General features: G+C 45.2%; 1 protein-coding gene across 6 annotated transcripts in view; it reads left to right on the plus strand.

The window, feature by feature from the left end:
* The window catches only part of STK33 (serine/threonine kinase 33), a 124,948-nt gene that overhangs the window by 72,575 nt on the left and 38,707 nt on the right, over nucleotides 1–13,666 (plus strand). For all 6 annotated transcript variants that reach the window (XM_075927996.1, XM_075927997.1, XM_075928001.1 and 3 more), the window contains 2 exons: nucleotides 5,044–5,128; nucleotides 6,874–6,949. In XM_075927996.1, the coding sequence (XP_075784111.1) occupies nucleotides 5,044–5,128; nucleotides 6,874–6,949 (161 nt within the window). The remainder of the gene's footprint in view (nucleotides 1–5,043; nucleotides 5,129–6,873; nucleotides 6,950–13,666) is intronic.

Raw genomic sequence — 13,666 nt, forward strand, 5'->3', positions numbered from 1 at the left:
TTGAACTTGTATGGCTGCAGACTCAGGTACCATCGGAGTATTCGTGGGTTGGTATCCTTCATGGTGTTGAGCCACTTGGGGGGCGTGGTCTGTTACCAGGGTAAAACAGGCCCCTCTGCTCGTGGCGAGGTTGCTCCAGCTGTCCTGTCTCGCCTTCTCTGCCCGAAGGTGCAATCCATCAAGGGACAGTCCTTTTTGAAGTGCCCCTCTTGGCCGCACTGGAAGCAGGCTCCTTGCGGGCTAGGGCTGACCTTAGGGTTGGGCGCTCCAGGGTCCCCACTCGCCTCAGGTTGGCTTCCGCTACTCCCCGGCGGGTTCCAGACCGGGGCCAGCTTCCGTTCTACCCCTGGCCCCCACGACGATCGGCGGGTTGGTTCCACCCGATGCGAGGTGTCCAGCCCCCCGCCAGGAGGTGTGCTTCGCCGGGGTCCCGACGGGGTAATGGGAGGGTGCTTCCCCCCCGTCTCTTCCGCCACCATAAATCGTTCTATCAAAATAATCGCTTCCTCTAGTGACTCAGGCCAGTGTCGGCGCACCCATTTTTGCCCTTCAGCGGGCAGGATCCTGATATACTGCTCCAGCACCACCTGTTCCGCCACCTGCAACCCTGTCTTGCTTGCGGGTTCAAGCCACCTCATGCCGGCCTCCCTTACCCGTTGCCCCAGAGCCCGGGGTCGCTCCTTTGGGTCGTAATGGGTGTCCCGGAACCTCTGCCGATGCGTCTCTGGGGATATGCGCAGCTGGTCCAGCCCTTCTTCCTTGACCTTGTAATAACACAAGGCGTCCTTGTTTGCCATACTTCTGTAGGCCAATTGTGCCGGGCCTGTTAGGAAAGGGGCCAATAATGTGGCCCAATGTTCCTGTGGTCACTTGGCGGCTGTGGCCACCCGTTCAAATGTGACCAGAAATGCTTCTGGATCGTCCTGGGGTCCTAGCTTAGTCAAGCGAAGGGGCAGCTGGGTGCCTGGGATGGCGCCGCCTTCCCCTGTTCCCAGGGGACTCGTCTCCCCACCTGGTGCGCCTCCCCCTGCCATCGCCCCTTCGCGGATCTCCTTTAGCATTTGCCGCTGCTGGTCCTGGAACTGGGTCATCATTTCTTGCAGCACCTGGTTCTGATGCTGCTGTTGCTGCTTCTGGTTGTCTACCAGCCACTCTATAATCTTGTTGACTTCCATATTGAACCTTGTGGATAAGCCAACGATAATATGTATGTGGCCAAGACCTATCTCTCCCGAGAAACACAAAAAAAATAATTGATCTTCTTCCCCTGCCCCTCTTCTTTTTTTTTTTTTTTTTTTTTTTTGTGTGTGTGTATGTGTGTGTGCCACACCGCTCCCTAGAGCCCCTTCTTGTTCCCGGGGCTCAGGGACCTGCCCACATTCTCCACCACATGTAGGAGGTTCTGGACTAGTTCACCCCCAACAAGGCTAATGTCACCTGTGTTTATTGGTCCTGCGGGACAGTCCTGTAGCCACAGGCACAACCCACAGCGGAAACCCGCCCTGTTCACATTCCTTTTCTTCTCTCTCAATGCACGCTCGAGGCTGCCTCTCCGGCCAACGGCGTAGGGGGTTCGGGCCCACCCCCTCTCCGAACCCCGGCCCAGGGCCCTGAAGGCAGGGACTCATGGTCCCTCCCTAGCGGATGGGGGAAGTACCCCAAAACACACACGCTCACGGGCTCCACGACCCCACCCTGGGCCGCTTCCTACTCCGCCCTTCCTAAGGGCCAGTCCCTACCATGTATCCCAGCCTCACCTCTCCTTCCTCCTTGCTCACTGATTCTTCATTTTTCTCTCTCCCCTCCGCAGTGCCAGACCCGGGTTTAAATCCCCCGCCAACCCTGTCCCCGCACGTCATCTCCTCCGCGCCGCCCTGCAACCTCCCCTCCCCCGTAACGTCACACGCCGGCACCTCTCTAGCCCCTCCTCCCTGGGCCTCGCCCAGAGGCTCTCCTTGCCCCTCATCATTCGCCGCACCGAGCCCCGACTCGGCAGCGTGGCCCGCCGCCCCGGAGGCTCTCCACTCCCCGGCCTGTCCATCTGCCGTCACCCCGGGTACCCCGAGTGCGGGGCGGGAGCGCCCCGTCACACCATATAATAGATTTGTCCTTTTCATATGTATTCACTTTTTTTGACTGTATCCCTTTGGTATATATGGTTGTGCCAATTTTCTTCCACAATTTGATCTGAGGAAGTGGGTCTGGCCCACGAAAGCTCATCACCTAATAAACCATCTTGTTAGTCTTTAAAGTGCCACATAATCCTGTTTTTTGTTTCGAATACAATACGTTACCCTTTCAATATTTAATGTAAAGTTGGGGAAATTATTCCCAGTGTTAAAAATGAGTGGAATGAATGAATGAAATAGTGAACTGCTCAGTTTAAAGAAAATAAAAATAAATGTGTTAAATTAAAACATTGCTCACTTCAGACTTCTCATGAGACACACCTCTCATTTCCATGAGAGTCCAAACTGGTTAGCAGATATAAAAATAACCTTGGGTGTGCTTCAGACCCACAAAACCATATAATGCAGCTTTCTAGCTAAAATAAACAATAGTGAATTTTAATTTGTAATAGCGAGACTTTCTAAATTGTCTTTGCATCTCTTATCTTTTAACCTACTCGCACTCAGCTTCACACAGGATAAAACTTTACTTTGGTTTTTAAACTATACATAAGGAAAAAAGATGTTTGAGGGTTTTTCAGTCCAAATTTCGGAACCTTTATCTTCATTTCTTGGTTCAAGGAATGTGCTGGGATCCCACTCTGTTCTCTGGATCAGACCAGCAGAACATTGCCCACAAAACTGCTTGTAATAATTATTAATTTTCCACCCCCTGCCTTGAATATTAAGGAGACAGCCTGAGAGCTTAAGGGTGCCCTCAGTGACTTAATAGGAAGGCATAAATATTTTGAGCGCAGTGGAGAATGTGTTTAGCGAAGAAGAGTGCATTGGACCCTTGGACCCAAGCTGCTGATCAGCCAACTGACTGTCTCTGAAGAGCTGCAGAAGAATCTTTCTACACTCTTTTCTTTGGGTCAGGCAGCTGAAGCATTGCCTCTTCCCTGTTGCTGCTTTTTCCCTTTCAACTTTCCTACTGCAGTGCAGGGAGCATGCAATCAGTGGGAGGAGTGGGCCCATATGGGAGCATGCTCTAGTCTAGGGTGGGGCAGACTATAGTCTGTGGGCCGGTGCAGCCGAATGAGCCATTGGATCTGGCCTCCCCCACTTGGCACTCAGTGAAGCCAGTTGCAGGGCCATACGTGCACCTCTGAATGCTAAGAGCCCGAGAGAGTGGGCGAGAGGTTTCTCACATGGCTCCCTCTCCCAGTAGCTCCCATTGGCTAGTTTCTGGCCAGTAGCACCTGCCTGTTTTCAGGAGAGGCAGCATGTGAAGTGCCCCTCCCTTCTCATTTCCCAAGCTCACAGCAACAAACACAGGCCTCTGAGCACACAGGCGCAGAAGGTAGGGACCCTGGCTAAAGAACCTGCTGGGCTGCTGGCTGGGAGCCACCCAGGTAAGGTCTCCTAGAGAGAACTTACCACTGGAACCTCAGCCCCTCCCTCCTCTAATGCTCTGCCCCTCCTTCATCCCTACCCCATGTAACCCAAACTTTCTGCACCTCTGTTGCAGCTCCCATACACCTTCCAGACATTGCATCCCCTCCAGTACCCCTCCTCAGGTCACAGCCCCCTCTTAGACTTGCACCCCAGTCTGCTAACTCGGGTCAGAACCCAAATCCCTGCCACTCCCTCTAGCACTCCTGCCCCAGGTTACAACCCCCTCCCAGACCATGCACCCCTTCCTCCTATACCCTTCCTCTAGGCCAGAAACCTCTCTTGAACCTATACCCCTCCCAGACCCTGCACCTCAATTCCCTGCCCCAGGAAACAACCCAAACACCTGCATCCCTACCCTAGGTCACGTTCCCCTCCCAGACTCTGCACCCTCTTCTGCATCCCAGTTGGCTGCCCCAGGTCACAATCCCCTACTTCACCCAAAGTCCCTCCTAGATTCCCCATCCCAATCCTTTATGCCTTCTGCACCCAACCTCCATCCCATACCCCTGTACCTCCTCCATTAATATCATGGAAGAGTGTGGCCCTCAACCACTTACCAAATTATTGGAGTGATCTCTCCTATCAGAAATTATTGCCTTCCCCTGCTCTAGTCACTGCTAGAGTAAGGAGTTGTTTTCTGCAGCAGTCCAAACTCTGTGTGGTTCTCTATAAACAGCTCTCTGGTTTTCCAGAAGTTTGTTTTTTCTTGACATGACCTGACTTCTGGTCCTCCCTCTCCTTGCTCTACCATGGTCTGTATTTGATGTAGGGATGTGGAAGGTTCATTGGGGGGCTGGAGCAGCTCCCAGCCCACTGTGAGCAAAGGGTTGCTCCAGCCCTATGGGGCTTGGCACAGACAGGGATACCCCAACCTGGCTGAAGCAGGCCCTGATGCACTGCAGGCAGAGGCTGCTCTGGCTGGCCTGGTGAAGCCACTGCCTGTGGTGGGGGAGCTGATCCAGCCTGTCCCCCTTTTTATTCGGTTAACTGGTTAAACATTATATTTAAGCGGGTAACCAATTAAATGGGATTTTACATCTCTAATTTGATCAGAGATTTGATTCGTAGTAGACTTCAGGTGAGCCTCCAGTCTGACCTGTCAACAAAGAAAACAAAATGATTAACAGGAATTTGACCATTGGCCTTAGCATATTCCTCTTTGGTGAGCTCTTGGTCTACTCTAAGGTTATCTTGCATACCAGGAAGACCTTTTAAATATCTTGTGCTTGGATAGCAGAACAAGTTGCCTAGCAAGGTAGTTTTGGAACAAACATTATCAATGTTTGATACAGTTCAACAGACATGTATGAAAGAAATGGGGTAGAGTCCTTCCTGCTTGATCTAGGAGACTGAGTGACATGATTTGACAGACTCTCTCTGACTACAGCAGTTTTGCTACAATGTACTGTGAGCTAGACAGAAGAACTTCAGCTTTGTGCCTATGTGGAGAGTTTCATTACTGTGTTGTTTCCTGTAGGTGACTGATTTTGGTTTAGCTGTACAGAAAGCAGGTGGTAGCGAAAGCATGTTTCAGTCTACATGTGGGACTCCTACATACATGGGTAAGTTCAGCATTTCACACTGTTTGTGGGTGTTTTTATTGTTATCACATGAAGAAATGCAATGATAACTCACCATGTTCTTTCTTGCTACAGATAACCAGAGAGAGGGGCCTGTTTCTAAGCTCCTTTTGTCAGGAGCTCCCCCTTTCCTTATAGGCACAGGCATTCCAGATCAGACCAATGACCTGTCTAGTCTGGTATCCTGTCTCTGGCAGTAGTCTAGACCAGTGGTTCCCAACCTTTTTTTATACCACGGACCAGCAAATCCATTCACAAACTTGTGGTGGACCATTTTATTTGCATATTCATTATTTATATATTTATATATGTAAATAATGAATACACAAATATGCAAACAAAATGTTGCCAGTACATAATAGATCAGAGTTTACAGATACAACACTAAAAGAATTTCACGGAAAGAAAGCCCGAGCCTGTCTCTGGAGTTCCTGCAAGCAGGGACTGCGAGTCCTCCCTGCTGTGGGGGCCGAGCCCAGCGATCACTTCCTTCCTCCTTGCCTGCTACCACCGCTGGGTCCTAGTGCTACACCTCCTTGCTTGAGCTCCTTCCCAGAGTCCTTGTCCGCTGCTGCTGGGTCCTAGCCCGACACCTACCCCTGCACTTGGGAAGTGTGTCACTGCCCAGTAGTCAGCAGTTTGCGGCCCCACAGGCATTTCAGCATGCAAAAAATTGGTATCTCAAAATATTTTTTAAAAGGAGGATTCTTGATTTATAGCTTTTGATACATTTGTCAAATTCTGACAATGGAAATACTACTTTACATGTATTGTGTACCAGTTGTGATATGGTGACAGTATTTTAAAGTACATTCTGTAGCTTGGTAGCTTCAAAGCAAGAGTTAGATGCTTTGAAAGGGAGACTTTAAGTAACAACAAAATGTTAAATAACCCATGAAAATATTATTGAGGTTGAGACAATTCATCAGACTTTGTTGAGGTGCTGGGAGAAAACCTATTAAGACAGCCAGTGTCAATTTGCTGCATAGGTCGAGGTACTGATGCATGAAGCATTTAGCTTTCTCTCTGGGGCAAAACATGTCATCTTCATTGATTCTGGGAATGAGGACTTCAAGTCTTGCAGTGAACTCATGGCCTTCAGTCCCATGATGTAGTAGATAAAGCACCACCAGTTTGGTCTCAAAGCAGCATTTTTAAAACATATGGCTATACCAACATAAAAATGGTTAGTGAACACATTACAGTGTATGCATTTTGTAATGCAGGACACGTAGAAATAAAGATATAAAGCTATTTGCATATTGAAGAACATTTTTATTTTCATAAAGATTGTTAATTTAAATAAATGTAGAGCACTGTACAGAATATGTGTTAGATGATACGTGCTACCAAAAGCCCTTATATCTTACAAAGAAAAAGTGAAACACGTAGTTTTCGAAAAGGAAACATGTTTATGTTGCGTCATACAATACTTTAACTCAGTATTCTAGAAATAATGTTTTAACACTTTACAACTGGAAAAACAATACCACATTTAGTCACACAGTTACTGTCACAATCCCATTAGCAGCTAAATGATAAAAGTGAGGATATGTCAACATGAATTGTTAAGGCCTGTACATTATTCATTTAAACATCTGCTGTTGGTTCTTTTTTCATAAGGGAATAAATTATACCACATCAGCACATTCTTCATGCTTTGTGTATAAGCATTTAAAAGTAATTTTTTTCTATTATTAATATTATTTTTTCTGCTTGGTTGGTAGCCCCAGAAGTTATCAGTGCCCATGATTATAGTCAACAATGTGACATTTGGAGCATAGGAGTCATTATGTACATGCTGTAAGTAGTTTGTAAAATCAATATAACATCTATTGTCCCTTTATAATAAAACTGCTTATGAATTTTCCTTAAAATAAAAGGTAAAAGAGTTATAGTCTAGAGATCTTTGAAATAACAACTGATGTGAAATCTATTACAAATGAATGTTCCAAAAAGTGAGCTAAATGTATGCTCCTATTTTGAAGAATATATATTTAGTTTATGAACTAGTTTATGAACTAGTCTTTAAATAACATCTGATTACAGAAGATTGCATTGTAATTCTAAAAAAATAAACTAAAGATTTAGGTGTTGTCTTTTTAACATTCTGGCTTGAGGGAATTGGCCACTGACTTGGAAATTACAGGGAGAAGCCTCAAATGGAATGTGCAACCTTAGTAAAAAGGCTGCATACTCAAGGTAGCGTGCAAGGCTTGGTCTAAATGGTGCTGCAGTGTGAACTAGAGGGATGTTGCTCCAGCAGCCTTGTGTTGATGGCATGAGCTAGAAAGTATCTAATGCACGTTAACATAGTCCTGTATGAAATGTGACTACATCAATGTGAATTAGGTACCTTTTAGTGTGTGTCACCACATCTGCATGTGATAATTGCAGCAGGACACAGAGCATTCTACAGTTCATGCCACTCTGTTTTGCACTGCAGCATCTTGGGTACTTTTTCCAGTTTATAATCGCTGGCAGGCAGTTATGGCGTGCAAGGGCTGCATAGCCTCCCTGCACAGGTGGTCTGTCCTCATGTAGCTGTAATGAAGAAATTCCACTTAATTCTGGGTCTTACATGTCAGTCTGAATTTGAGTCTTTGTGATTTACTTAGATAGCTATCAAAGCATGCTGTAGTAGGAAGGAAAAATCAAGCTTTACATTTACAGGACTGTATGCATGTCTTTCATAAAGCTTCATGTAATTTAGCAGCATTACTATGTTTAAACAGCAATACATTAATTGTCACCAAATTATGATCTGTTATTTCTTAGAGAAATATCTCAAAATCAGCAGATAAATCACATGAACATAACCCAATTATTAAAAAGAATTTACGACAAAAAACTTATAGCATAATACAGTCTATAAAGGATGAAAAGTCAGAATTACATAACGTAAAGGTCACATTGCTTTCAGATGCTCTTTTTGAGTTAATATTTGCTTATTCTTAATTTTTCTCTTGGTTTCTTTCTCTTAGCTGGCTTCTCTCTAAATCATGGTTTTAATGCATTGATTTCAGAGCTGTGCTTCCTTCTATTTGATCCACTGGCATGCTTTCTATCCTAAGACATCTCTTTACATGCAATCTGATCCTTTTATGTCCTAGCCTTGGTACATGCAAACTCATGTGTACATGTACAATTTACGTTCTCATACCTTCCCTTTCTTCTGGATTTTTAAACATCTTTCTTCATATGTTAGTTCCTCGATCTCTCTTTTTTTGTTTATTTTGCGACTAACCCACCTTTGTTTTTGTTCCCAGCATGACAAAGGCCTCATCACCCCTTTATTACCTGTGTTCTTATTTGTTTCTTCTGTGTGTTGTGTTAAGTGCACTTTATTATGCTTATGCATCATGAGTTTATGGTCCCACTTTATGATATTAATGTTGGCATGGCAATTGTTACAGTTGCACAATATATAGAATTATAATAGCATATATTATAAAATGGTCATCTGAAATAGGGTGATTTGATTGCAGACACAGCTCAGAATTCTTATTAGCCAATCAGCATAATTCACTGCTCAGAATTTGTAAAATTCAGTGAATAGTGTAGGTAGCAGTCACAACTCAGAACTTCTGACCTTATTCCTTATTAGCAATATAAATATTTTTAAATTAGCATTTTATAATTACAACCATGTCAGAACAATGTCGCATTATTGACACCTGATTGTACTAAAAGCACAAGATTGAACATGAGTTAACAGATTCCACTTCACACTTTTTATTGCTTAATTTGAAAATAGCATTAGAGAAAGTCATAGGATATTCTTCAGTTTTTAACTCTGTTTTTGTAAGTGGCACCTCCCTCAGCATCATGGCATAAGAGTCTGCTCTTCCCTTACAGAGTTTAAAGAAGCTTATTACAACTATTACTGCCACTATCACAACTTTGATCGTTCTAGGCTACTATTAATGCCTCCCTAGACATGCTTCATCATGACACAAAGTGTATTAGTGCCGTGACAGGCTTGATCTCTACTTATCTGGGGAGCATAAGGTGACTCATGAATTCAGTTTTCATGAATGATAATGTGCAGGACTGTCTCTGCATAATGGGGCAAGGCCAGCATGATGCATTTTTATATATAATTTAAATGGCGATGTACTTTCCATTTTGTTTCTATTTTAATATGTGGTAATAGAATAATGAACAATAGTAATCAATGAAGAGAGTCCATTAAAGTGCAGAAGTATGTTAGCCCACTGGTGAATAAAGGCATATTAATGCCCAGTGTAAGTATGTCCTAAATCCTGTTGTGTATTGGTAAAGAGTTTCTTTGTCATGTGTAATCAGCACTGCTTTGTAGCAATTCAGAGAGTGCTAATAGAGACAGCTAGCTACTTGCTCTATAGGTAGAGCTTTTTCCTAAGGAGGCAAATGTAGCCCTTCCTCCTCTCCCCCACGCCACTTGACTAGTGTATATATTGCTCATCGCAGCAGTGTGTAACTAACAACAGATATGGGGTATACAGCTTCCCCCCCCCACACTGTCCATTACTTACAGCATCACAGATTAAAATGAAGCCATGCCTAAAATTTTATTTTCTTGAAATTGAGTTCCATGTGGATAAGTGCCAGGGAAGGGAGAGGAAAAAGTAGTGAAGAGTAAAAGAGAACAGAGTAGTTTCTGTTTAAAGTGATTTTGAGATTAAAGCTTTAGGGGAGGAAAAAGTGCTAAAATATTAATTTTATGTTTTACCTTAACAACATTAAAAATTAAAACAAAGTAAAAGAATTCCCAGGGTAAGAATTCTATACCTTGATATAAAGTGACAGACATCCTTCATTAGAAGATGCCAACTACATTTTCAGTGGCTATTTCTGTGTTTTGAGATGACAGCTAAAAACTTCATTTGTGGCAAATAATTATTTCATGAATTTAGGTTTTATTTCTGTTTTCAGTTATGCACAAGCAGAATGTATTCACTGTTTGAAATTATTTGCCATGTAAGTCTTTTATCTGTAGATTGTTCATAAGCAACTTGTTACAAATATTTGAAATTTTATTTCTGTTGGTTAGTGTCATGGTGTATATGTACCTCATCCTGTGAGGGCTAGGTCACAGGGGTGTATAGACGTCACTTGTACTCTCATCAATCCATTGGTGACCTGAATCAGTCCATCACCCCGAGGAAGCATGGCCTGATAACTTGAGTCCATGTAGTATTTCTTTGGTCACAGGTCAATACAGTCTAGTGACTAGAGTCTTTACAGTAGTGCTTGGGTTGCAGGGCAGCATGGCCAAATAGAGTCTATATAGTAGCACTTTGGTCACAGGGCGGTATAGCCTAATGGGTAAAGTCTATGATGGGAGGGGTACCTTTTTTTTTTTTGTGGGTCAGGGGTCGCTAACCTGCAGAGATATCAGTGAGGGGGTGCACAAAAGTGAGAAACCAGAAACAAAACGCCAAAAACCAACCACACACCCATGTGCGCGCACACAAAAATTGTTGTGGTATGATGTTCTTTTTTATTGTTTTTATTTAGAATTTTAATGTGATGGCTGAATTTGCTTTTTGCAGCGAACGGGTTCTCTGCTGCAGCCAGCCTGTTCTGGGAAGTGGGGGAGAAAAGCTGGCCCACTGTGGCCTCCCCTTCCTCCCGAAAGGTGCCCCATGCAGGGAAGGATCTTTGGGGCTTCCCTTCCCTCCCACTCTGGGAATGGATTCCCCCCTCCCTCTTCTCTCCTCTGGTCCCGCACACCTCCTTACTCACAAAAGGAGTTTTGTAGCAGCCGCTGCAGCTGGTGGAGGTGGGAAGGCAGCTGCAGCCTCTTTTTCACTGCTATCTCCCAAAACGCCACTGGGCTCCACCATGTGGAGCTTCTCCCTCCTGCCAGATCTCATGTGTGCGCCTCTACCACACGCAGGAGAAGAACCAGAAGTATCCAACTGCACTGCAGGGGAGGCTGGGGGAAGATTTTAAAGCGGTCCCGGGACCTTCCTGAGATGTTTCACAGCTGCTGGAAGAAAAGACAGTAGAAAAATACACACCTTGGACTTTAGAAAAGTAGATTTTGACTCCCTCCGAGACCTGATGTGCAGAATCCACTGGGATGCTAACATGAAGGGGAAAGGAGTCCAGGACAGCTGGCAGGATTTTAAAGAAGCCTTATTGAAGGCACAGAAAGAAACCATCCTGATGTGTAGCAAGAGAGGCAAACATGGTAGGAGACCGGATTGGCTTACAGTGGAAATCTTTGGTGAACTTAAGCACAAAAAGGGAGCTTACAAAAAGTGGAAACTTGGACAAATGACCAGGGAGGGGTATAAATGTATAGCTCGAGAATGCCGGGGGGTTATCAGGAAGGCGAAAGCGCAATTGGAATTGCGACTAGCAAAGGATGTGAAGGATAACAAGAAAGGTTTCTACAGGCATGTTAACAAGAAGAAGGTGATCAGAGAGGATGTGGGGCCCCTACTGGATGAAGGCCATAACCTAGTGACAGATGATGTGGGGAAAGCTGAAGTACTCAATGCCTTCTTTGCCTCTGTTTTCACGGACAATGTGGGCTCCCGGACTAATGTGCTGAGTGACGCAAGATGGGATGAAGATGGACAGCCCTTGGTGGGTAAAGAACAGGTTAGGAACTATTTAGAAAAGCTAAACGTACACAAATCCATGGGTCCAGACTTAATGCATCCGAGGGTACTGAGGGAGTTGGCAAATGTCATTGAGGAGCCTTTGGCCATTGTCTTTGAAAAGTCATGGCGATTGGGGGAGATCCCGGATGATTGGAAAAAGGCAAATGTAGTGCCCATCTTCAAAAAAGGGAAGAAGGACGATCCAGGGAACTATAGGCCGGTCAGTCTTACCTCGATTCCTGGAAAAATCATGGAAGGGATGCTTAAGGAATCCATTTTGAGGCACTTGGAAGAGAGAAAACGTGATCAGGAATAGTCAGCATGGATTCACAAAGGGCAAGTTGTGCCTGACCAATTTGAGTCTATGATGAGGTAACTGGCTCGGTGGACATGGGAAAATCAGTGGATGTGATATACCTTGACTTTAGCAAGACTTTCGTTACGGTCTCCCACAATATTTTTGCCAGCAAGTTAAGGGAATGTGGATTGGATAAATGGATGGTAAGATGGATAGAAAGCTGGCTAGAAGTGTAGTGATCAATGGCTCGGTGTCAGGATGACGGTCGGTTTCTAGTGGAGTGCCCCAAGGTTCGGATCTAGGATGGGTTTTGTTCAATATCTTTATTAATGACATGAGGATGAGGGGATGGATTGCACCCTCAGCAAGTTTGCAGATGACACTAAGCTAGGGGGAGAGATAGATACGCTCGAGGGCAGAGATAGGTTCCAGAGTGACTTAGAGAAATTGGAGGATTGGGCCACAAGAAATCTGATGAGGTTCAACAGGGACAAGGGCAGAGTCCTGCACTTGGGACAGAAGAATCCCAAGCATTGCTACAGGCTGGGGACCAACCAGCTAAGTAGTAGTTCTGCAGAAAAGGACTTGGGGGTTACAGTGGATGAGAAGCTGGATATGAGTCAACAGTGCCCTTGTAGCCAAGAAGGCTAACAGCATATTAGGTTGCATTAAGAGGAGCATTGCCAGCAGATCCAGAGGTGTGATTGTTCCCCTTTATTTGGCTCTGGTGTGGCCACATCTGGAGTATTGTGCCTGGTTCTGGACCCCTCACTACAAAAAGGATGTGGATGCATTGGAGAGGGTCCAGCGGAGGGCAACCAAAATGATTAGGGGGCTGGAGCATATGACCTATGAGGAGAGGCTGAGGGAGTTGGGTCTGTTTAGTCTGCAGAAGCAAAGAGTGAAGGGGGATTTGATAGCAGCCTTCAACTTCCTGAAGGGAGGTTCCAAAGAGGATGGAGAAAGGCTGTTCTCAGTAGTGACAAATGGCAGAACAAGGAGCAATGGTCTCAAGTTGTGGTGGGAGAGGTCCAGGTTGGATATTAGGAAAACCTATTTCACTAGAAGAGTGGTGAAGCACTGGAATGGGTTACCTAGGGAGGTAGTGGAATCTCCGTCCCTAGAGGTGTTTAAATCTCGGCTTGACAAAGCCCTGTCTGGGTTGAAGTAGTTGGAATTGGTCCTGCCTAGAGCAGGGGGCTGGACATGATGACCTTCTGAGGCCTCTTCCAGCTCTATGGTTCTATGATTCTATGACCCCTCCACCCCTCTGAAAGCCAGATGAAATTTTTTGGTGGGCTGGATCTGGCTCGCGGGCTGGAGGTTCCCCACCCCTGGTCTATAAAGTCGCTCCTATGCCACAGGGCAGCATGGTCCAATGGCCAGAGTCTCTGAAATTCTCAGGATCTGCAGGCAGGTCCTTCCTCTCCAATGACCAGCCCAGACTGAGCCTTTTATACTGCCCCAGCTTTTAGTATAGCTGGGAGGCAGGACTTCCTCCACCCCTCCCCTGGCCCAGTGCAGAATATGCACACCCTGTCACAGTTTTTATTGAAACATAGGTCAGATATTTGTGCTGTCTGATGTAATCATAAATACTTTGCATTTATAAGTCCAAAATTT

This window comes from Pelodiscus sinensis, chromosome 4 (assembly GCF_049634645.1).
Source record: "Pelodiscus sinensis isolate JC-2024 chromosome 4, ASM4963464v1, whole genome shotgun sequence".
Lineage (NCBI taxonomy): Eukaryota > Metazoa > Chordata > Testudines > Trionychidae > Pelodiscus > Pelodiscus sinensis.